At 37.8% G+C, this 23,159-nt stretch overlaps 6 protein-coding genes and 1 pseudogene across 11 annotated transcripts; 1 reads left to right on the top strand and 6 right to left on the bottom strand.

Moving 5' to 3' along the window:
- Nucleotides 12-2,843, bottom strand: LOC104739834 (serine--tRNA ligase, chloroplastic/mitochondrial). 5 transcript variants are annotated; one of them, XM_010460296.1, is made up of 10 exons: nt 2,587-2,843; nt 2,344-2,492; nt 2,117-2,210; nt 1,891-2,039; nt 1,700-1,792; nt 1,230-1,409; nt 969-1,135; nt 716-850; nt 545-638; nt 12-452 (listed from the first exon to the last, which is right to left on the bottom strand). In XM_010460296.1, exons 1-10 carry the CDS (start codon nt 2,795-2,797, stop codon nt 177-179), a joined length of 1,548 nt encoding a protein of 515 aa, XP_010458598.1. In that variant the 5' UTR covers nt 2,798-2,843; the 3' UTR covers nt 12-176. The 5 variants fall into 5 exon arrangements, with proteins under 5 accessions (XP_010458598.1, XP_010458597.1, XP_010458600.1 ...); XM_010460295.1 differs by having other exon boundaries at nt 2,344-2,495; nt 2,587-2,842; XM_019236364.1 differs by having other exon boundaries at nt 317-428; nt 546-638; nt 2,344-2,495.
- LOC104739833 lies at nt 3,133-6,577 on the bottom strand. The gene is made up of 11 exons (XM_019235437.1): nt 6,334-6,577; nt 6,091-6,243; nt 5,860-5,996; nt 5,641-5,728; nt 5,264-5,560; nt 4,986-5,168; nt 4,744-4,886; nt 4,281-4,560; nt 4,016-4,180; nt 3,774-3,922; nt 3,133-3,577 (listed from the first exon to the last, which is right to left on the bottom strand). The coding sequence occupies exons 1-11, from the start codon at nt 6,575-6,577 to the stop codon at nt 3,500-3,502; spliced, it is 1,917 nt and encodes a 638-aa protein (XP_019090982.1). The 3' UTR covers nt 3,133-3,499.
- LOC104743235 (F-box/LRR-repeat/kelch-repeat protein At1g09650-like) lies at nt 7,690-8,914 on the bottom strand. Its single transcript, XM_019235436.1, has 2 exons — nt 8,894-8,914; nt 7,690-8,732 (listed from the first exon to the last, which is right to left on the bottom strand). The coding sequence occupies exons 1-2, from the start codon at nt 8,912-8,914 to the stop codon at nt 7,743-7,745; spliced, it is 1,011 nt and encodes a 336-aa protein (XP_019090981.1). The 3' UTR covers nt 7,690-7,742.
- On the top strand, nt 10,325-11,365 carry LOC104743234 (annotated as a pseudogene).
- Nucleotides 13,844-15,983, bottom strand: LOC104739832 (aminomethyltransferase, mitochondrial). Its single transcript, XM_010460292.1, has 4 exons — nt 15,844-15,983; nt 14,896-15,468; nt 14,671-14,789; nt 13,844-14,532 (listed from the first exon to the last, which is right to left on the bottom strand). The coding sequence occupies exons 2-4, from the start codon at nt 15,454-15,456 to the stop codon at nt 13,986-13,988; spliced, it is 1,227 nt and encodes a 408-aa protein (XP_010458594.1). The 5' UTR covers nt 15,457-15,468; nt 15,844-15,983; the 3' UTR covers nt 13,844-13,985.
- LOC104739831 (glycine-rich protein 5-like) lies at nt 16,819-17,417 on the bottom strand. Its single transcript, XM_010460291.2, has one exon. It carries the CDS (start codon nt 17,360-17,362, stop codon nt 17,075-17,077), a length of 288 nt encoding a protein of 95 aa, XP_010458593.1. The 5' UTR covers nt 17,363-17,417; the 3' UTR covers nt 16,819-17,074.
- LOC104739830 (putative lactoylglutathione lyase) lies at nt 19,698-22,846 on the bottom strand. 2 transcript variants are annotated; one of them, XM_010460290.2, is made up of 9 exons: nt 22,739-22,846; nt 22,116-22,220; nt 21,898-22,022; nt 21,688-21,752; nt 21,379-21,591; nt 20,423-20,470; nt 20,219-20,326; nt 19,962-20,114; nt 19,698-19,868 (listed from the first exon to the last, which is right to left on the bottom strand). In XM_010460290.2, the coding sequence occupies exons 2-9, from the start codon at nt 22,214-22,216 to the stop codon at nt 19,827-19,829; spliced, it is 855 nt and encodes a 284-aa protein (XP_010458592.1). In that variant the 5' UTR covers nt 22,217-22,220; nt 22,739-22,846; the 3' UTR covers nt 19,698-19,826. The 2 variants fall into 2 exon arrangements, with proteins under 2 accessions (XP_010458592.1, XP_010458591.1); XM_010460289.2 differs by lacking the exon at nt 22,739-22,846 and having other exon boundaries at nt 22,116-22,345.

The following is a 23,159-nucleotide window of genomic DNA, read 5'->3' as shown; positions in this document are numbered from 1 at the left end:
TTTAAGTACTATTGAAGCAAATAAGATCGGTTAAATAATGATATAAATGGTGTGTTTTGAGTTACATAAAACGACAAAGAACACAACAAAACTCAGTGCCTGTGAACTGTATAATGAACAAACCTCAAGCACACGAGGAATAACAGTAAGAAATTGCAGAGAGCTAATCATCAAAACTACTTGAGCTTCGGTTTGATGAGTTCGATGCCTCCCATAAAAGGCCTAAGAGGCTCAGGGATCACCACGGATCCATCTTCTTGCTGGTAATTCTCCAGCAAACACACCATCATCCTTGGGACCGCACACGCCGTTGCGTTTAGAGTGTGCACAAACTTAGTAGCTGGAAGGTTTGCTTTGCCTTTATTAGGACCCGTCTGAAGTGGTTCAGATGGGCGGTAGCGTATTCCCAATCTCCGGCTTTGGTAATCCGTGCAGTTCGATGCACTTGATATCTAGTTCATCAGTTAGAACAGCAAGCTCAGAGGCGAAACTAAGATTTGGATCTAGTGGTCTGACACAAATAATTAAGAGTTTGTTTAATTACCTCGCCAAACCGTCCAAAACCAGGCATCCATGCTTCAATATCAAACTTACGGTAAGCTGGAGCGCCTAAATCCGCTGTGGCCATATCCAGTGTTCTGCAAAGATAAAGTTAGATTTCCGGAAGACAAAAACTGGGGTGAGAAAAGATCAGGTTCGAAATGTAGTTTCTTACTTGAAGTGTAATCCTAGAGAAGTGAACAAATCCTCTTCAATCTGAATGAGTTCGTGGTGAAAGAATTCACTATCTTCAGGTCGGCAGATGACAAACATTTCTGCTTTGCTGAACTGATGAACGCGGTAAAGACCTCTGCAAGAATTGAGAAAGTACAGGTGTTTTAAGTAGTACATATGTATACCTATGTGTATATAGAAAAAGCCAAGAACATGCACATGCTTCATGTAATAAACACTTTATTCAAACTTACTTGGTGGCGGCGCCAGCTGCACCTGCTTCAGTACGGAAGCAATGAGAGAATGCTATATATTTTAACGGTAATGCTGATTCAAGAAGAATAGAGTCCATGTGGATTCCTCCTAAGGGGATTTCAGCGGTACCAATGAGACATTGGTCAGTTCCATCTATCGAATAAACCTATTCAGAAGAATAGAAACATCATTGGCAAAAAAACAACAAAGAAAAAGGTTTACTTATCAAACAGAGTAAACACACAAGTTAGTGCTGAAACCTGAGTATTATCTCCACGAGGTTGGAAACCGCATTTCTCAACGATAGAAGATCTCACAATTTCAGGGGTTGTTAGGGGAGTATAACCCTTCTTCATGACTTGTGATAATGTCCAATTAAGAAGGGCCATCTCCAATAAAACTGCTTCATTCTTCAAATAGAAAAACTTTGAACCACTAACCTGCAAGAGTGTAAATAACAAGGAAGTTACTTCAGCTCATCTCCTTGGTTAAATTTACCAGAAAACCATAAAATTTGGTCATCAATCTATGCGTAATAGAAGGAGATAATCATTCACCAATTAACTGAACTCTACCAATTTGAACACAAAATACTCGGTCCATATGTTGTAAAGGAGAATAGTTGGCTATTGATGACATCTTTGTTCAGTAGCTAATCACATAGCAACGGTGATCCAACAACCTATGAAGTGTGCTTTAGTATCTATGGATAAGAGAAAGCGTATAATACCTCTGCAGCAGAGTCAAAATCAATGAGATCAAGATCCTTCCCAAGCTGAAGATGATCCTTGATTGGAAAATTAAACTCACGTGGACAACCAACCTACAACGATTATTATGAATGTGTTTAGAAAGACCTTTCACAGCAAAAAAAGCCATAGTCAATGCAGCAGTTGAGGGAGTTATGACCAAACTAACTACCTCCTTTCTAATTGCCGATGAATCCTCTCCTCCGACAGGAACATCAGGGTGAGTCATATTGGGTATAGACTGTGCTACGTGTTGCAGCTCATCTTTAAGCTTCACGAGGTCTTCTTCAAGAGACACAAGACTTTCCTTAAGATATTTACCTGAAGGAGAAAACGCTCTGTTATCTCTTTAGCAAAGAAGACAAGACTGACAAACAAAATGAATTCCTCATATTTACCTTCTTCTACGAGTCTGTCACGTTCAGACGGCTCCAGCTTCCCTTTCATCTTCTTTGCAACATTGTTTCTTTCCTCACGAAGCCTCTCAACTTCCTGCTATCTACAAATAAGTTCTTCCTCAAAGTAGCTGACTTTACATGTTTTCCATTACTAAGAATCCAAAATTAGAATTGAGCTAATTGCAAACAGGTTCAACGAGAGAGCAGAGTAGAAGATAAGATATAACCTTTTGGAGATTGACCATGTTCTCGTAAAGCTCAAGGACAGCATCCAAATCAGCATTCGAGTTCCTGTTCTTGATGTTGATTTCGACTGCTTCCTTATTATCCCTTATCCATTTGAAATCAATCGACGCCTTCCACTGAGGCCTCCTCGCTACTAACAAAAACAAAACGAGGAGCTTTCAGACACATTCAAAAACCAATGAAGAATTTTGAAAAAGGTAAGAGAGGAGCGAAAACTGTAGTACCGGAGGAGACGGTGGTCTGATTGGCCGGAATATCTTGTACGGCGGCGGAAGCGGAGAAGGCCCTGACTAAGAGAGGCTTACGTGGTTGAAGACGGCGGGAAAACAAACCTAGGGTTAAGGTATTGGGAAATGGTTTGAGGAAGAGGCGAGAAGAGAATGTGGAGATGGTTACAGGAACCGCCGCGGCGAGTCTCAGTTTGTGTAAACTCATCGCCCGAGAGCTTTCTCTCCGCTGACAAAAGGACGATGACTTGAAACTTTAGTTTACGGATAGCTAATTTAAACGTTGTCGTTTTGGATCTATGAGCGGTGAGAGAGATGACGTGTCAAGTTTGACTTTTAGTTTCCACGTGCTTCTCTTTGATTTGTGTTTGATGTTTCCACTATGAAAACGAAACGTAGACGTTTTTTTATGGTCCAAGTCGAAATTTTTGCCAAGGAAGAAGAAGACGAAGTTGACACAATACAACGTTGAGCTGAAAGAGCCCAAGGGGGCATGACACAATGCATGTTTGTTATTTTTCAATAGATTAACGTAGTGAAAAGTTCTTGAATTATTTCAATGGTTTTTTTTTTTGGTTTGGTCTTCTTTTGCTCAAATCACAATGTTGTGTTTTAACTTTGGAAAACTGCATTTTGTCTGCTACTTCTTTTCTCACTTTATAAAGAAACACTGACTACATGATTGGTAACTTCCGATGGTCTTCACAAGTTAACCAAACATTTGCAGCTACTAACTCCTTAGAGAAGAACAACATCAAGGGGGACTTCTTATTCAGTAATTCTTGTAATTCTTCCTCTTCCTCTTGTTTTTGTTCTTGTTCACGTTCCCTACAATGTTTTAGTTTTTCATATTCATAAAGTAAACTCCCAAGATTCTAGAGATTAGAAATCCCCAAACGTTAATCAGATATTAAAACTTGCCTTTGCTTGATTCGCCACCATGCTCCTGACGAGAAAACCGAACATTCATAGGTAAGAAGTCCAACATCTGTTTGAAAAAACAAAATGCACAAGGGGGTCAAAATTATGCAAACAAAACTACAAAGTGAGTAAGGGAAACTACTTCTGGGTTAGAGCTTGTGTTTTGACTCCTCAAAAAAAAAAAAAAAAAAAGTTATGACAATGACAAAAAATCTATTGATACAATAAGTCCTTCCGGTTTGGCTAGTAAGATGTTTCATTACCTTCCGTTGATGTGCTCTACTAGAGAGATGCGTAATGAATTCTTCAAAGCCTTTCTCTTCAACATCTTCGCAGCAAACAGAGCACATCCAGCTGGCAGATTCACCCGTTTCACTGCACTTATTATCCTCCTCAAGTGCCCCTGCTGAATCTGTGGAAAAAATATTAAAAGGTAGACCAGTTCAGCAGCAGATTTGCTGGTTATATATGTCAACAACACTGTGAGATGGGGACAAATACACACCTGTCAGATGATGAATAGAAGACTCAGAAAGAAAGCTGTATCCCTTCGATTCTAAGTAGCGAGCAATCAACGGGAAGACTTCCGGATCGGATATGACCATTATATTAGCTGGAGGTGGATTACTGAAGGTATAACGTAAAACACTATCTTCAATGTCTGAGGGTCCTGTTTCAGAAACAGAAAAGACTTGAGACTCTCTCTCTCTACTCAATTCAAGGTAAATATCCATTACAGTAGAAATGCACAAGGATGAGAAGATATTAACTGTAGATGACTTTACTGTTATCTAGAGAGATTCCACCGGCATAGACTCCTCTCAGGATGTCATTAGGGACGTCTTGTAGTACGCCAGCAGCAGTGATGGTGAGAGGACCAGAGTAGCCACTATTCTTCAGAAACCGTTTGATACTCGGACCGACCAGACGAGGATCAAAGCCAGTGGGAACCGGACACCTATTGATGTCCCAAAAGACCGATGTTACAGCCTCAAGGTTTTTCTCAGGACCCTTACTTGGTGGAGTAGGCAACAGGTCCAGGTCCAACAACTGCTTGAAAACCAAAATGCACATCCAATGGTCAAAATATAGGCAAACGAAACTAGAACTAAGAAAGGGGAAACTAAACTACTTGTGGTAATAAGGTTGTCTGACTCAAATATAGCTAGACAGTGATCAAAATGTATTATTGATACAATAAGTTTGTCCGGTTTGGTTAGGATTCTTGATTACCTCCTGTTGGTGTTGTCCGCTAGAGATATGCATGGTGAAATTATCAAAGCCGTTGTTAGCAACACCGCTTTGGCATAATGAGCAAAACCAGTAGGCAGATTCACCCGTTTCACAGCACTTATACTCCTTAAGTCCCCCTGAATCTATAGGAAAAAAAAAAAAAAAAAGAATAGGCAGTTCAGTAAACAGAGTTGTTGGTTATTTTCAACAACACTATGAGAGGACAAAAAACACACACACACCTGCCGGAAGAAATCTTTCAAGAGAATCATATTGAAGAAGGTTGTATCCCATCCTTTCTAGATAGGATTGATGAGAAGAAGAGATTTTTGAATCGGATATGACCATTATGTTAGCTGGATGTGGATAGCTAGCGATAAACTCAGAAATGAGACGCTCAGTGTCTGTGGAATCTGTTTGAGAACCTGTTTCAGAAACTAAAGAACTAAGACTCTCTCTATTCATCAAGAGAAAAAAAAATCAATTAGTGTAGAAAGGCGCCACAAGGATGAGAAGATACCGTAAGGGACGTTGGTAAGAAAGATTCCACTGGAATAGACTCTCCTCAGGATGTCAATAGGGAGGTCGGTTAATAAGCCAACTGCAATGATGGTAAGAGGACCAAAGCAGCCTTTCTTCTCCAGAAACCGTTTAATGCGCGGACCAACCAGACGAGCATCACAGGAATGGGGAACCGGACACGTATTGATGTCCCAAAAGACCAATGTTAGAGCCTCTGATCTTTTAGCTCTTGTAAGAGGCAACCAGTCCCACGCCTGATTGATAACAAAATGCACATCCAAGTGAGAAAGGGAAACTTGTGGTAAAGAGGTTTTGCAAGCAGATAAGTTTAGGTAAACGAATCAAAATTTAAGAAATCTCAAAAGATATTAAAACATGACTTTGGTTGCTTCCTCACCATGAGAGTTCGATCAAAATAAACGGGGCGCGTAACATCATTATCGTTAGGTGGTAGGTCCAACATCTGCTTGAAAAAAACGCAAATGCACCATGCATGGGGTCAAAACTAGGTACGAGTGTGAAAGGGAAACGTAAGAAACAAAATATAGTTGAAGAGGACAATGAAAAAAAAAAGTGATTTGGATGCTTGTTTACCAGCTGCTGATGTTCTTCATCGTAGAGATGCGTGGCGAAATTTTCAAAGTCATGGCCAGGAGGATCACGGCAGCATAACCAGCAATTCCAGCAGGCAGATACACCTGTTTCTGTTTTCTCCTCACGTCTCCCCGAATCTGTGGGTGGGGACAGAAGAAGAAAAGTAGCAAGTTGAGCAACAGATTAATTTGCTGGTTAGTTGGACAACACTGTGAGAGAGGACAAACATACACACACACCTTTCTGAAGAAGGCTTTGAAGAGAATCGTAGGGACACGGGTGAAATATCAGGGAAGAAATTGGGATCGGATATGACCATTATATTCGCTAGAGCTGGATCCTCATATGTAAGCGTAAAAACAAGCTCCGCCGTGTCTGAGGAACCTGAGAAAAGAATAAATTCTTAAGACTCTCTCATATGTATATGCATATTTATTGTATCGAAAGGGAGGCATAAGGAAGAGGTTAGTTAACCATAGGGCACGTTAGTAAGAGAGATTCCACTGGAAAAGACTTCTCTAAGGATGTCAACAGGGACGTCTGTTAGTACGCCAGCAGCAATGATGGTGAGAGGACCATAGTATCCATATTTCTCCAAAAACCGTTTGATACACGGACGGACCCGACGAGGACTAAAGCCAGAGGGAACCGGACACAGATTGATGTCCCAAAACACCCGTGTTACAGCCCTAGCCTGCTTCCTTGTAGCATTCTTCATCATTCAAAAACCTAACTAACGAAAATTCCTGATTTGAATAAATATAAAATATATATCGATGGGGCGATTAGATAGGGTTAAGAATGGGCCTGCAGTTTATATGAATCGGCTTCTTCTTCTTTTTTTGGTGCTTGTGACACAATTTTGGTCATACCACTCATACTATCTTGTTTTGTATTTGAGTCAAGATTGGTGTTCTTATTATTAGCTTACATGAACCTGTCTTTTGTGAGATGGTCAAATAGACTAACGCAGTAAAAAGTTCTTGAATTATTTCAATGGGTTTTTGGTTTGATCTTCTCTTGCTCAAATCACAATGTTGTGTTTACTGCATTTGTCTGTACTTATAAAGCAACTTAAAACACTGATTACAGACTTCATTTNGGGGGGGGGGGGGGGGGGGGGGGTCACAATTGGTCTTCACTCTTAATGGGTTTGTAGGTAGGTACTAGTCTATCAATTTTGAGGAAGGATGTCATATTACTTGTTTCCATCACCCTTATTGATCTTTCCTTGATTTGTAGGTTCCCATTTGTGTTCAAAGGCTATGAGGTGGATTCCGGAAAGGCTTATGAAAGATGATGGCTTCAAACCTAGTGGATCTGCAACTCAGGTTGATGAACAGAGAAGAGTAAACCAGAGGAAAAAGAAGAGAAGGCAAAACCTGTAGCAGAGGCTCCTGCTTCATCAAAATTGGATAGTGGGCTGGAAACTTCACCTCCAAAAGAGAAGCCTAGGGCTGCTTCAGGACCATCACCAAGACCTCAAATTCCTCCAAAAGGACAGGGAAAGAAGGGTGCCTAATGGAATTATGATGAGTTTGCATGCTTGATTAAGAAATTTCCCAAGACTGATGAGAATTATATTTGAGGCAAGTGATCTTTGAAATGAGTACCTTGAGAATAGAGAAGGATGCTCTCACAAGCCTCTTCGGTTTTGTAATTGTCTCCTACGTATGTATATATGAGATTTTGAATTCTAAACGGTTGTGGATCATAATCCATATGTTTTTGTGACTTGCAGAGCAAACTTGGATAGAGAAACGGTTGATGAAAGAAGCAAAGATTACACCATTAATATTATCCATTGATTGACTGACAAGACGTATGATACATAATAGAGATTAAGCCGAAGGTGGAAAAAAATAACAAAGATTTTTTTTTTTTTATGAGATAGAGATTAAACTCTGGAAATAACAAACAGGATCACCGATGGAGAAATCATGAAAAACAACATCATATGTGTTGGTTTGGAGATCAAGTTCCACCAGTGCTTCTCTTCGCTCACGACAGTAAAACAACAACTTCTTCTTCCCATCGAAAAGTGCTAGTGGCAAGAGCACGTGTGTGCATCTACCAAACCATTGAGAAGTTGTAGCCAGATCAATGGAACACATTTTGTGCCATGTCTTATTGGCTGAATTGAATGACCATATCACTTGGTTGGGCCACTTCTTCTCCGAAACGCACAAGCGGTTGTCGAGGTCGCAGATAGCGATATCTAAATCATCAACATTGGCAAAGGGAGCTTTACAGACGACTTGAAAGGCTTCGGTGTGAAGATCAAAGGATAGAATTTTGGGTTCCTCCTCCTCGCACTCGGTGAACCAATGAAGCGAGCCATCTACATAGACAGGGTCGGGGCAACCAAAAATCCGATAAGGAGAAGCGGGAGAAACATACCTCCAAGAGTTGGTGCTAAAGTCGAAAACCTCGCAGGTAGTAGCGTTGTCTCGGCCGATCTCTGAAGAGTTGTACAGCCAAACGGGCTTGTATGTGCCCGTGATTTTGTCTTTACCGAAACCAAGACTAGGGACCACGTAATGAAGGTCGTAGAAACTACGTCCTAAGTCGAACATGAGTTGTTGTAGCTTACAGAGAGGGAGAGGGCGATACCATCTAGTGGTTGGGTTGACCACAAAACCGGATTCTGTGTGATGGTAGAGACAAACGAGACCGTCACAGCTATTATAGGGAACCAAGAATTGGGTGTTATCGGCATCCCAAGGAGTAGGGATACTGATCGATGATGATGAACCCAACACCAGTCTACTTAGAGATTCTACAACCGGGTCACGAATATCATCAGGATATAAAGAGACTATGACAACATCTGGATTACCTCTTGGAATGTATATCCTCTCTTCACAAACCCACTACTAACCGATGACGTGGGTTCAGCAACCAAGTCAGATTTTATATTCATTGCACTGACGATAGCCTGCATTTAGTGTCAGATTCTTTAAAATTAATCTGGCTTCAGAATAGAATATATCAGGAAAGATACAAACAACATGCAAGCGTTTTGCTAATGTACCTCAACATCATCTACGTCCATGTTGTAGTGGATCACTAGCTAGGAAATCTGGCTTCAGACAATTGCAACACAATTCACTCAAGCGGATCTAGTTTTTCTCATCGAAGAGGTCGGAAAAGCATTTACACTCATGTGATAGAATCTTAATGATATAGATGTGATACAAAAGAAAAGAGTCAGAGAGAGTTATGCTTAACGGGTGGCGGCATAAACTGAGATGATCCGTGTCCTTCACGAATGCTACTATGGTTGATACAAATTCATGGTGTTATATATTAATTATTATTATCTCGTAAATGGAAACTTTAATATCATATATAATTTACATGTTAAATGTTAACAAAAGAAAAGTAATATTATATAATTACTATTTTCTAGAGTTACGGTCATTCTTGCAAAAAAATTCCTCTAAATAATATATTTATGCAAATTTACCCCAACTTGAAAAAATGCAATGCAGCTAGGTTTCAAAGACTTGTGCATCACCAATCGCTTAGAGTAAGATTAAACTTGTGCATCAAAATATGCATAAATAGAATCATTCAACATATAATATAATGGCACAATCGGTTACGTATGTTACTTTTTTTGTCAAAAAGTCAATGTTTTATTCTTGTAAATAAAGAACATATTTTCAATCTACATCAAAACAATGTTGTTTGATTAACATTACAATTTTTAAAAGTAATTCATGTTTTTTTTTTATATGATCGAGACTTATTTTTCAGATTGAGATTGATTTAGTGTTTTTTTTATTAGTTAGAGTTTTTTTTTTTACATTTTGCCTATATACAAATATAAATTCCGAATAAAAGAATATCAAGCAAGATTATAAACTGAATTTTTTTAAATGGAAATGATGATCATGATCTACAATGTTATCACCTATATATAAATCATTGTAAGAATATAAAACACGTGAAAATTAATAATGTTTACAAATATTAGTTAAAACACTTGGCTGTCACATTGTTATTCAACTTCATTGTTAATTGTCTAAAATGTTGACAATTAAGTTTTTGATTCATATCAGTTTTAATGCTGAATGATAATGTGACAAAATTTTAAATTGACTGAGACTAATGATAGTGTTAATTACTTCTGAACATAAATTGCTCAATAAGTACTTACTCAAAAAAGAAAGTAAAAGTAAATGCAAAACCAAACACACTAATATACACTTTTGGTAAAAATCACATATGAATATCAAAGTTACTCACTCTTTTGCTTCTTCATTGTTTACTTACTTTGCGGAACATAGTCCAAATGTTCCTTTAGACAAGCCTTTGTTCTTTTGATAGGGTTATATAGTTTTTGGGTTACTAGCCGGTTTCGTTTCTCTGGCTCTTCGTTTTCTTGACTCTGAATCTGTCTTACCTATTTTGATGTGTGCTTGGTTCTTGTTCTAACCTGAAATGTAACAATGTGCAGGGATCATATGGAATGACACATCAGCAAGCTCTAGCTCAGGTTACTCCTCAAGCAGTTCAAGCCAATGCCAATATGCAGCCACAAACCGAGTACCCTCCTTCCTCTCAAGTTCTATCATTTTCATCGGGTCAAGCTCATATCCCGACCTCGGCTCCACATTCTTCAGTACTAGCTCAAAGAGAAACCTCAGATGTAACCATCATCGAACACAGATCACAACAGCTGATTATGGCTAAAACTAGCGAAAATATGGGCAAAAGCAAGTTAAAGGCAGTGAGTTTCCTCGAAGCTATTACAAATGCACGAATCAAGGATGTCCTGTCAAGAAGAAGGTTGAGAGATCTCTTGATGGACAAGTAACGGAAATCATCTACAAAGGTCAGCACAATCACAAACCTCCTCAAAACACTAAGTGAGGAAACAAAGATAGCAATGCAAACCTAAATGGGAGTTCGGTAAATAACAATCTTGGGAGTTCTGAACTGGCGGCGTCACAGTATCAAACCAATAGATCCAACAAGACTAAAAGAGATCAACATGAAGCAGCAAGTCAAGCTACCACAACAAAGCACATGTCTGAGGCAATTGGAAAGGTACTTTCCATCTTTTTTGATTCTTCATTTATAAACTTACTTTGCTTCTTCACTTTTGTGACCATGGTCTCTATGTAATCTACAGAGAGTATACGAAAAAGAAAAAGAGAAGAGATCGGACACCTACGAGAGAGTAGAGAAGAAAGACCCTCTCGCTTCTTCTTCCGCTCCTTCCATCCCTGAAATTGGAAAGCCTGAAATTGGAAAGGTACGAAACACTTCCAGTAGTTAATAGGAGTTATACTGACGCCAGTCGCCAGTAGTTAGCCTTTGCTTCTTCACTTTGCTTTTTTGTTGAGGTTTCTCTGTTTGTCTTTTTCTTCAGAGCTGGAGGGATATTGTGTCAAATCTTCAGAAGAGTGCATCGTCCCTTAAGAGAGAGTATGATTGCAAGAAGATGCTCTCTAGGGCACAAAAGAGAGAGAGAGACCGATTTAAGAAGAGGTGAAGAGAGAGACTGATATAAGAAGGTTTCTTTACCGTTAATTCTCTAGAAAGTTTCTTCTGTGTCACATGCACTTGTGCTTATTGAGAAATGAACATAGAATAAGACTACCAACTCTGATCTTATTAATCAATCAGAACTATCAAGTGCGTCACAAAAAATTGGTTCGCACATAAAAAGTTGAAGTATTAAGTTTGAATTCGCCTCAAGTTTGATGTCTTCAAGTGTCCTAAATTCGATACGTATATACAGAGACGTTAGAAGCACTAGGAATCATCCAAGTTTTTGGTGTTTTTTTCACAATTTCATAGAACTTTTATCCTTTTAAACTTATCTGTTTGTTCGGAATTTTGTAGATGGAAAGATTTATAACGGATATATATAGTTGGTAGGTCATAAAATGCTGGGACGATGTAAAACCAAAAATTTGAAACCAAAAAATTCGTGTAGATAAAACCACAATTAATTTAAATAAATAAAACATTCGTTCGTTATGCTCCTTGGATCCTCTGGTCTCACAGGTGACCATAAAGTATCGCTGCTATTTATTTTTTAATATTTGTTTCGCCTTTTTGGGTAATGAGAGACCATGTGTTAAAAGCCTAACTTTACTATATCAATATTTTGCATAAACGCTTTTTTAAAGAGACCAATAGTTTCAAAGCAATCTAATACATCTTCCAGACTCGTAACTAGTTTTAGTAAGTATATAAGTGCTACAATCATTATTTGCATATTAACATGAAGTTTGTATTTATTATTGATTTAAGTAGTGGTTGATAACTTCATAATGCAATAACCGATTTGGGTTAACTGATCTTTGAAGTACAAGAAAGTGAATCCAAAATTTGTTGTCTGATATGGTCTTGGTTTGAGTTCGGTTATGTTTTGTTGGTTGATCTAATCGTAGTTAATTATCATTGTGATTATCTTAAATGAACAAGGCGTGAAAGTTTTCAGTTGCGGTTTAAAGATCTTTGATTATTATATAGAAAAGAAGTTATTCTCAAATGAAGATAAATAAACCAAATTTATTTGGTATTTTCGTTTGATGATTCAGGTAAGTAAGTATATATATAGTTCATCACTAAACCTGAAACGGCTACAAGGAANAAAAAAAAAAAAAAAAAAAAAAAAAAAAAAAAAAAAAAAACCCTTTTGATTACAATCCAAGGAACACTTGAAAACATATAACAAGACATGACACAGACAGTGGTAGAGAAAATACAAACAAGGTCTATGAACATAAGAGGGTATTTAGAGGGGGAAGATATTGATATTACTTTCATAGTTTCTCCATTAGGGAGAGCTTGAGAGAAAATAAAATCGGAGAGAAGAGAAATTCTTCATTCAAGTGTAAATGTGATACAAGATTAGGTTAAAAAATACGAAGAGATAACCAAAACTATACACAATATAGATAACCGGAATTAAACCAATTCTATATACACTAATACTCCCCCTCCATCTTGGATTAATTTGAATAACTTGTGTGCTCCAAGGACTGTGATGAGAAGATGTGCTTCAGCAAATGAAAGATATATGAACGTGAACGTGATATATGATATATGAAAGATGAATCAAGGAGTTGTCATCTTCTTCTTCAAATAACTATCGTGAGAGGCTTGAAACTGTAATCACAGAGCTTCTGGTTGTATTATTGGCACTGAGATCAACTCCAACTCTCAATGCCATGACATCAGCCATAAGAATTCAATGAATACAGCTCACCCTTTCTTGAAACACAGCCTACAATAACACAGCCTGAAGACCATGGAAACACCATGTGGGTGTGGACGAGATCTGCAGAGGAGCTAATGTTCTGACAAATAACTCAATAGTAGTCCATCACTGTCAACAGATGCTCAAGTAATTTTATTTTAACATGAGGTGAGCCTCACATGAACAAGCGACTGCAGAGATGATCGCAGGGTCTGTATAACAATCACAGTAACATGGAAACAAACGAAACCAGCCACAAGAGAAGCAACCACTTGCAATCCTCCTAAGTTCAGCAACAACGACATGATCCATAGCCAAGAGAGATACAGCAATTTTCAGGAATAGTTTGTAATGTTGAGACCAGTTCTAGTGAAGAACTTATCTCATTAACATGACAAAACGCATGACGATCAACCACAGATGCAGCTAGATCGAAGCATCGTGTATCAACATCAAAAGCATGGTTCTGCCTAAGCCTAAACCGTTCTAACTAAAGCTACCCCTCTCGAGGAACAACATCATCCTCATTTATGAAGATAATTCCAGAATCTTTATCCAGATAGAGCAAAGGAAGTAAACACGTACATAATACAGGAGATTGAAGGTCTGGTGGCCGTGAAAGAGATCCATATAGGAACACCGGCTCGATCATCAAGTGCAGTCCACATCAATTCCATATGCAAGATTCTGGCCAAGACTTGCTAATTAGCTCCCTCTCTCGAGGAACAACATCAACAGCAACTAAGATAATTTTAGAGATGTTCAAATCTGTAAACACATTCATAATTTGGTCTTTTACATGTGTTAAATTTATTTCAATAGAAATGAAATAAGCAATGCCCTCTTGGCAAGATATCGTACATATTTTCAGGCGAAATCAAAATAAAAGAAAAACAGAAGATCATGTTGGCTTGTAGTATTTGGTGGCCACAAACGGCATCTTTGTGATGTTGCCTTCATATGGTTTCCCACGAACCAAGATCTTGACTTTAGTCCCGGTCTTGTGCTGACCTGACTTCACATACCCCATGGCTATGTTCTTCTTCAGGTTCGGGCTAAACCCTCCACTTGTGATCTCTCCAATCTTGTTCCCACTCTCATCATGAACCTCGCTATGCGACCTTGCTGGTGGTCCTGAGGAGAAAAAACCGACCCTTCTGATTGTAGGTCCGTCTTTAAGCTGTTGGAGAATCACATCCGCGCCAAGAAATCCACCTTCGGCTCTTCTACGCTTCCCTATGGCCCATGTGAGCCCAGCTTCAACAGGAGAAATGTGCTGCTCCATGTCATTTCCATATAGACAAAGTCCTGCTTCTAACCTGAGACTGTCTCTTGCTCCTAGACCCGTAAGCCTTATCTTACCCTCGGATTTCTCCAAGATTGCTTTCGCTAGATCCACTGCGTGCTCAGATGGAACCGAAATCTCAAACCCATCTTCCCCTGTATACCTGGAAACCAAAACAGACACAATCATTACCTATGTGATCTTCAGAACTCTTACTCATGAGCTATTGTCTACTTGAACCAAGAAACAAATATATGTTATAGCATCTGACTCAAAGCGATAGTGAGACATAAGATTATACCCGGTCCTGGTAAGGAAACATGTGGAACCATTGATGTCCAGGATCTGGAATTGCCCAAAGTAAAGCTTGCTCAAGTCTTCTTTAGTCAGATGTTGAAGCACCGGAGCAGCCAAAGGACCCTACACATCACAAGGTTCACAATCGCAATGTACTGTAACTACAAGTATACAGCAACAACAGAACAGCAAATGGAACAATCTTTTGGTTCAAAAGTAATAGCCAAACCTGAAGGGCGAGAAGAGATCTCTCATCATGGATATGCCACGAGACATCACCTCCTTTGGATTTGAAAGCTTTCATGTGTTCTTCAATGTGAGCCAAATCCTTATCCCTACAACCAGCATTCACTACCAAATAGATATGGTCATCTGTCACTTTGGTAATCACAGAGTCATCAATGGCACCTCCTTTCTCATTCGTGAACACGGTCAAGCTCCCAGTTCCAGGAGCCAAACCAGCCACATCAGCAACCACAAGTGTCTCAAGAAAAGGAACGCAATCTTTGCCCTTAAGACTCAAACCACACATATGTGCAACATCAAACAAACTCCCATTTTGCCTGCAGTTAACCGTTGAGTCAATGATGGAATCTTTGTACTGAATTGGCATACTCCAACCAGCAAAAGGAACCATCTTTCCGCCATGGGCGACATGGAAGTCATAAAGAGCCGTCTTTTTCAGGTCGGCTTCAGATGCAAAGTAGCGGCGTGACACAACCTTCTTGTCAGTTTGAGCAAGACGACGTGTTATGGATTGCCCTAGCTGCCATAGACTACCACCTCTCATCTTCTCCTCAAGCTACATAAACAGTTTGATCCAAGAACACTCAAAATCCATAAAAAAATACATTTTCAAATTCAGTGAATTGACATTGATAAACTCTTAAACTATGAATGAAGAGAGGAGATTCATGTAAAGGCAATACAATCCACAGACCACAGGCATAAAGAGAACATTTTTAAAGTCTAGAAATCATCAACAATAAGATTCAGATTCATTATATAACATCTGAAACAATCTGGGAAATCAATAATCGCAATTAGATCGAACTCTTATTGTCACAAAGAAGAGGAAGAAGAACAAATCATAGACAAATGTTGTCTGCGATCAAAATAAAAACGATTCTGTGGAAAGAAAACGTAAAAACTAAAATGGGTAGCGTAGAAATCTTACAAAGATTGAGACTTTGCCACTGGAGGAGCTTCGTCCAGTTCCAGATTCCTGATACTACTATGTAAGTATTAACTGATGGTTTTGTTGGAAGTAAATAAATGAAATAAATATTGGTATCAATGGCAAAAGGGACTTTATATATATATATATTTTCTAGGATTAAAAATATTAAAAATGGAATTAATAAAGGTTTAAAATTGAAAAGATTTGTGAATAGGAAAAATGGGAGGACAAAAGATGGGGTTGGTGGTGGTGGAGTGATCTGATCATCAGCCAAACGAAGAAAAGGCCAAAGCAACCGCATCCCCATTGAGTGGTAAGTATTCTTCTATCTTTATCTTCTTCCTTTTTTATTTTATATCAAACCCAATTATATAAGTATTTTCCGATTAAAATTTTGGAGTTGTAGACGTTTTTCTATGTTAGCATTTTTGTCATATTATTATTCCAAAAAGAATTCAGGATTTTAATATGAATATGGACTCAAAATAACACTTCTTGTCATGGTTTGACTAAGTTATCATGTATCTCAAGAAACATTTAAACCAAATTTTAGAATCAACTACTATGGAAATATGATGCAATATCAAGCTGTTTTTCAGAAATTTTTATTGCTTGTATGTGACTTAGCATTATGTTCATTTGCGATCTTGTGTTCCCTGCAACCATCAATCATGTGATCATTGGCATTTCAATATATTTTCTTTGGTTTTCACGATTTTTGGTAAGAATCTCACATCTTAAATAATATATGAATTGGGAGCTAATAAGAAATTTTACAGTTTTCTATAGTTTGATTTTTTGGTCCTTGCAACCCTTAGTTGGCCATATTGTCAAACCTTATGTCCAATACTCCAATCATATGTTTTAGTTCTTGTAGCTATAGTGTGACTATATATTTCTTGATCAACTTATAGGATTTTTTTCTTTTCATAATCGATTTATTAATAAATAAGAAAAAAAAAGTAATGCCAGTAAGAGAAACGTTGCACAGTTGCACTATTTAATCATAGATATGAAATGGCGAACGTTACACAAAATACGATTACTAGCATTACGGTAGCTAGCTAGTAGCTAAGACGTTTGATTCAAATATTGAAGTTTAAATAAAAGTTGAAATCCGAAGATTGAAGGTAACCTCTAAATTTATTAAGACAATGAAAGTGACTTAATTAGTATAATAAGCTGAGAACTAGTGAGCTCTCTCACGCACACTTGACAGTTTACACGTTCAAGGAAGGCCACCACCACCACCGAGTCCGCCACCGGCTCCCCCGCCGAAACCGCCCCCTCCACCTCCACCTAACCCTAGTCCAGCTCCGGCACCAATCCCAAGCCCACCAAGACCAGCTCCGCTATCAAGGCCAAGCCCTAGGCCACCACCGCTATCGCCGCCTCCGAGGAAAGATTTCTCATCCTTGAATTTGGTATCCCCGGACATAAGTTTCCTAGCACCGACATTGGCACAAACAAGTGCAATGAAGAGAAGCACAAGAGAGTGAGTAAATGTGCCTTTCATGTTTTGCTTTTATGTTTAAGATTCTTTTTGATTATGGTGAATCAGAGAGTTGTGTTACAAGCCTATATATAGGCAGTTATGAATACACACACACACACATATATGTAATGTTTGTGAGCAATAAATGCAAATATGTAGCGTATTAATGACGACCTACGTATGAGTACAATGTAGGTTATGTAGCGTATATAAATTAGTCTACTGAACATGTCCAACGAATTGTATTTGTATACAACGAGATTTAACTTAGCATCAATCGACTTTATAGAATCTTGTTAAGTAAATCGTCGTAATGCATGGAAACGTTATCTTAAGCAATATAAATATTTACATTTATTTGCAACTCCAAATTTTAGAGACTTGAGTTCATTTTATCAAACTTTCAGTACAATTGATCTGTTTATACGATATTCATGTGTTTTGGGAATCAATGGATGATCGACTTATATTGCTCATATATTAGTGTTAGTATCATTTCACAGTCTCATGTTAGAATATGGATGTGATCATCATCGCTAGCTCGTATATAATAATATAAACATAACACTAAATTAGGATCCGTGCTAAAGCACGGGTTGTAATTTGTTTTGTTTATTTTATAATTACCATAATGAAATATTATTTATATGATTTTGATAAGAAATAATTACATCTTGATAGGCCAAAACCATCTCAAATGACATTCCAACATTTTTGGAATAATTAGTCCAATCTTTGCCGGAATGCACTATGAATTTTTGTAGGATTTCAGATGGTTTAACATTGTGAACTGAGAAACCATCGTCATTTTTTTTTTGTGTTTAGGTATATGAATATGAGCGAGGCATTTTTTGTGAGAGGTGATTTGTATTATTTATATTGGCAGTTTTGAAGATTCTTCTGTGATTTTAAATTTAATGTAGATTAAGATATTAGAAATCACGATTAATTGTTATTATTTTTTTAGATTTTATTCCTTTTTTATGCTTACCAGTTTTTTTTATTTTGTTTACAATTAATTTGTAATATTTTGTTTCTTTTTTTTGGAAATAACGTGATAGCAATTAAATCTTTGGAGGATATATTTTGGTGTGAGCAAAAAGAGAATTAAGAATATTCTCTTTTTAAAATTTTTGGAAGCAACTGATTGATTCCTAAAATCTTCCGAAAATGAACTGTTACGGGTTACACCTACCACATAACTTGTAACAAATTAATATCAATATCAATTAATGTAAAACATATTTGTAACCAACTTATTAAAATTATATAGTCTACAAAACAATGTTGTGACTTCCGTTTTATTATATATGAGATACATTCTTAAACATTTGTTTTTGTTAATACACATTTTTAAACAATTTTTGTCCAGTAGTTTCATTTTATTGTCATAATCAGTTATCTAATTTTTGCAAGATGCAAACATGTTACCGGATGTTAAAAATGTGTGAATCGAGATGCCGTGATGGTTAGGTAAATAAGAACATAAAAAGACCCACAACCCAACCGTTTTTCAATGGATAATTTAATTGGGAGGTCAAAAGAAATACCACTATATACAGTCTATACTACTTTTGGTCCCAAATCCAAAATCAAATTTATATACACACATGATCTTGAGACCTATGAAGATCAGATCCGCCCTAAACCTAAACTAAACCGAATGACGTTAAGTTTAATTGTTTCTCTTTTAACCGGTACTGGATACATATAACTGATCGAACTTCTGCAGCATCAGTTTTCATCGGCATGTAAATGTAGCAAGCAAAGTGAAAAATAGAGATTTATGATTAGAAATTTTAGAACCTGCCGGTTTCGTAGTGGGTAGGGCTCTATATGGAATGTGTATTATAAATGGCTTTCAAAATTCGAATGATAGTTGTAGTACAAAGTGGGTGGATCCATACTCCATTAATATAGCCAACTAATTTGATCTCCTTATCTTTTTGCGGTAGTGGCTGAGTTTTCATGTGACTACATATATTGAAAACGCATGTTGTTATATTGAATACAAACACATGTTTTATATCCAAACTGTTATTTTACTCGATCCTAGTATAAGTACTACTTATCAACACTCAAACTAACAGTTTTGTTTGGCTAAGAAGGTTGTTTAAGTTCAATCAATGAATAAAACACACTCTTGTACAGAGTTTAGTTTCAATGAAATCTTTATCTAATGCTGCATATAGTTAGCCGGATTTGATAGAAGAGAAAACCGATTTGGTACGGAAAATCTTATTCTACTAAACCGTCCATACCGGAAAAACACCAAACCCTCTCAAGGTGGTGGAAACATTTTTATTCAGGGACCATAGTAGAGAAAAGCTCAAAGACAAAAAGGAACAAGCACACATAGCACGACACAAACTAAACCACATCTTCTTATTTCAGATCAAACACGACTAAGTCTTCCTTTATTTTTACCATCACATGTTTATTATAATGGTTTCGTTATCTCGAGTCTCGACCATCATCGCTCTCCTCATTCCAGTTCCTTCAGAAAATCTTTGTTGTCTACCAGCACCTGTCATTTTAAACAACCAAACCTTTTAAACACCAAATCAAAATTCCTGAAGGTTCCACCGTTAGAAACATTTTTAATGGATTGTATACTAACCGTTTTCCAGCCATCTGGGTCGAGGAATGAGACAATCTTTGTGCCAATTCCAGGAACGGGACCAGGTTCTCTAGTGATCTTTCCTCCTAGCTCTTGGCTGACTATCTTCACAACTTCACCGCTTTTGTACACATCATCAGTGCCTATTGCAATCTGTTTTATCACATTTAACCATTTAATTTATCAAAGAAATGAACACGAACCGGTTTTAATGACATCAGAAAGAGTAGCAACAAAGGCATGTCTAGAGCCCAGACCTGTGCATATGCATTTCCCTTTGTGTACTCAGTCACATCGTAGTTGTAGGTCAGCTCCAAAACTATGGATTCGTATTCTTCAGCATATCCCATCATACCAATGGTGTACTGTTTCATCCAACAACAACAAGACTCAGTAAGTCACAATGTAGCTCAAAAAGGTAAATTATGTCTACATGACAATGACTGATTACAGTACTTCACCTTGTATTCAGGTCTCTCAATCTTTCTCAAGAGTCTCATCCCGAGGGCCTGCAGGGAATTAGAAGTTTAGTTAACACTACTAATGAATATATAGACATAAAGGCAACATATTCACTGCATTACCTTTTCATAGAATTTGATGGCGCGGTCGAGATCACCAACACGAAGCATAACTTGACAGAGTGGTTCAGGAGTTGGACCCCTCTGGATGAGCTCAAAAGTGTAACCATCAGGGTCCTTCACAAACGCAATGATGCTGTTTCCACCTTTGACTGGACCAGGTTCCCTAGTGACATTTCCACCCTTGGCACGGACACTCTCAACAATTTTGGAAACCTAAACAAAAAGGTGGTTAATCCTCTCTCCGTTCAGGGCTTCACACACATACATATGTTGATTCGTGATATCCAAACACAATGTAGGAAGACTTACATCTTGAGTTGAAATGGCAAAATGCCCAAATCCAGTTCCAATATCATATGAGCTAACTCCATAATCTGCAAAACAAACGTTTTTGACTCATTTAACATTAGAACTAAGTGACTTCACTTGTGAAAAAAGCGCATAAGTTGATATTTTTGAAAGATATGAATATTGAAACAGTGCTAACAGGGAACAACAGAGAGTGAAAGAGGGCCATACTATAAGTCAGCTCCACAACAAAGTTAGATGTTTCAGGTCCAAAACCCATAAAAGCATTAGAATACTTCTCATCAGGGATATCTCTTTTCCTCAACAGCTTCATACCAAAGCAGTCAGTGTAAAACCTGGTGAGAAGTAAACAACATCATCAGATACTCCAGTCACATCAAAATGAAGAATCATAATGGTATCACAGCGGAAAGTGATNCAATCTTTCTCAAGAGTCTCATCCCGAGGGCCTGCAGGGAATTAGAAGTTTAGTTAACACTACTAATGAATATATAGACATAAAGGCAACATATTCACTGCATTACCTTTTCATAGAATTTGATGGCGCGGTCGAGATCACCAACACGAAGCATAACTTGACAGAGTGGTTCAGGAGTTGGACCCCTCTGGATGAGCTCAAAAGTGTAACCATCAGGGTCCTTCACAAACGCAATGATGCTGTTTCCACCTTTGACTGGACCAGGTTCCCTAGTGACATTTCCACCCTTGGCACGGACACTCTCAACAATTTTGGAAACCTAAACAAAAAGGTGGTTAATCCTCTCTCCGTTCAGGGCTTCACACACATACATATGTTGATTCGTGATATCCAAACACAATGTAGGAAGACTTACATCTTGAGTTGAAATGGCAAAATGCCCAAATCCAGTTCCAATATCATATGAGCTAACTCCATAATCTGCAAAACAAACGTTTTTGACTCATTTAACATTAGAACTAAGTGACTTCACTTGTGAAAAAAGCGCATAAGTTGATATTTTTGAAAGATATGAATATTGAAACAGTGCTAACAGGGAACAACAGAGAGTGAAAGAGGGCCATACTATAAGTCAGCTCCACAACAAAGTTAGATGTTTCAGGTCCAAAACCCATAAAAGCATTAGAATACTTCTCATCAGGGATATCTCTTTTCCTCAACAGCTTCATACCAAAGCAGTCAGTGTAAAACCTGGTGAGAAGTAAACAACATCATCAGATACTCCAGTCACATCAAAATGAAGAATCATAATGGTATCACAGCGGAAAGTGATAAAAGACATACTGAATGGTGCGATCAAGATCACCAACGCGGTAGACAACATGGAGAAAACGACGGTTATCCTTCTTAGGCCAATCCATCACGTCAGAGGAAGCCTCAGCCATATTTCTAAAAACAAAATTCGATTCAGCTGCTATCATTGAAACAAAGTGAACACTACAAATCGACACAAAATAGTGACACAGCCTCAACATGGAAGCGCAAGGAATCTCATTCATGTTCCCACCCCCTAAAAACTTGCTCTCTCCTGATATAAAACACAGTTAAATCCTATACAAACATATCACTAATCTCAACAACACCATATGCATTTTACAATCCCCAAAAGGTCTCAAATTTACATACCCAATGAATCGAATAATACGAATCAGTCGCTATAAACAAAAACAAAAAAAAGGAAATCAATTTCGATTTCTCAATGATCATTTATATAACACAAAGATCAGTCAAATACAACACTTAGATTCACGAATCCTATCCGAAATCAGATCCGGAAACACACCGGATTGATAGAACGAAACTGATCGGTGGAATCAGATTTTGAAAATCAAAACTTTAGAACGGGACTAGAGATCATCATCTTCAACAACAACAAAACAAAACTGAAAAAAAAAAAAAAAACTCACCTGGAAGATGTACGGAACGAAAAAAACTCGATTCAGTCAGTGTGTTGGCAAAGATCGTCACTTTAAATAGAGTTTGAAGGTGATGTATGGATGATGATGATGACACAACACAACAGAGAGAAAATAATAATAGAGTTTTTTAATAGCAGATTGCCGACAATGTTTCTGCTACTGCCTGTGATATAGTGCGATCATCACAGACGCATTACAACCGATGGATGAATGTATTATTTGTGAAAAGATGATGAGCCACCGTTTCTAACAGCCCTGTTATGGAACGACGCGTGGGCGCGTGAAACAGGTGTTTTTAAAACATGCTCTGTTTTCGACAGTCGACACAGACTCAGCATAGAATGGAATCACGTTCAAGCAGAGTCGTGTTTCATGTGATGTGATCTTTGTACATTTGCCAAAAGCCGAG

This window comes from Camelina sativa, chromosome 14 (genome assembly GCF_000633955.1).
Source record: "Camelina sativa cultivar DH55 chromosome 14, Cs, whole genome shotgun sequence".
In the NCBI taxonomy this organism is placed as follows: Eukaryota; Viridiplantae; Streptophyta; class Magnoliopsida; order Brassicales; family Brassicaceae; genus Camelina; species Camelina sativa.
The sequence above is the reverse complement of the archived record's forward strand: the minus strand, read 5'-3'. Positions and strand labels throughout refer to the sequence as shown.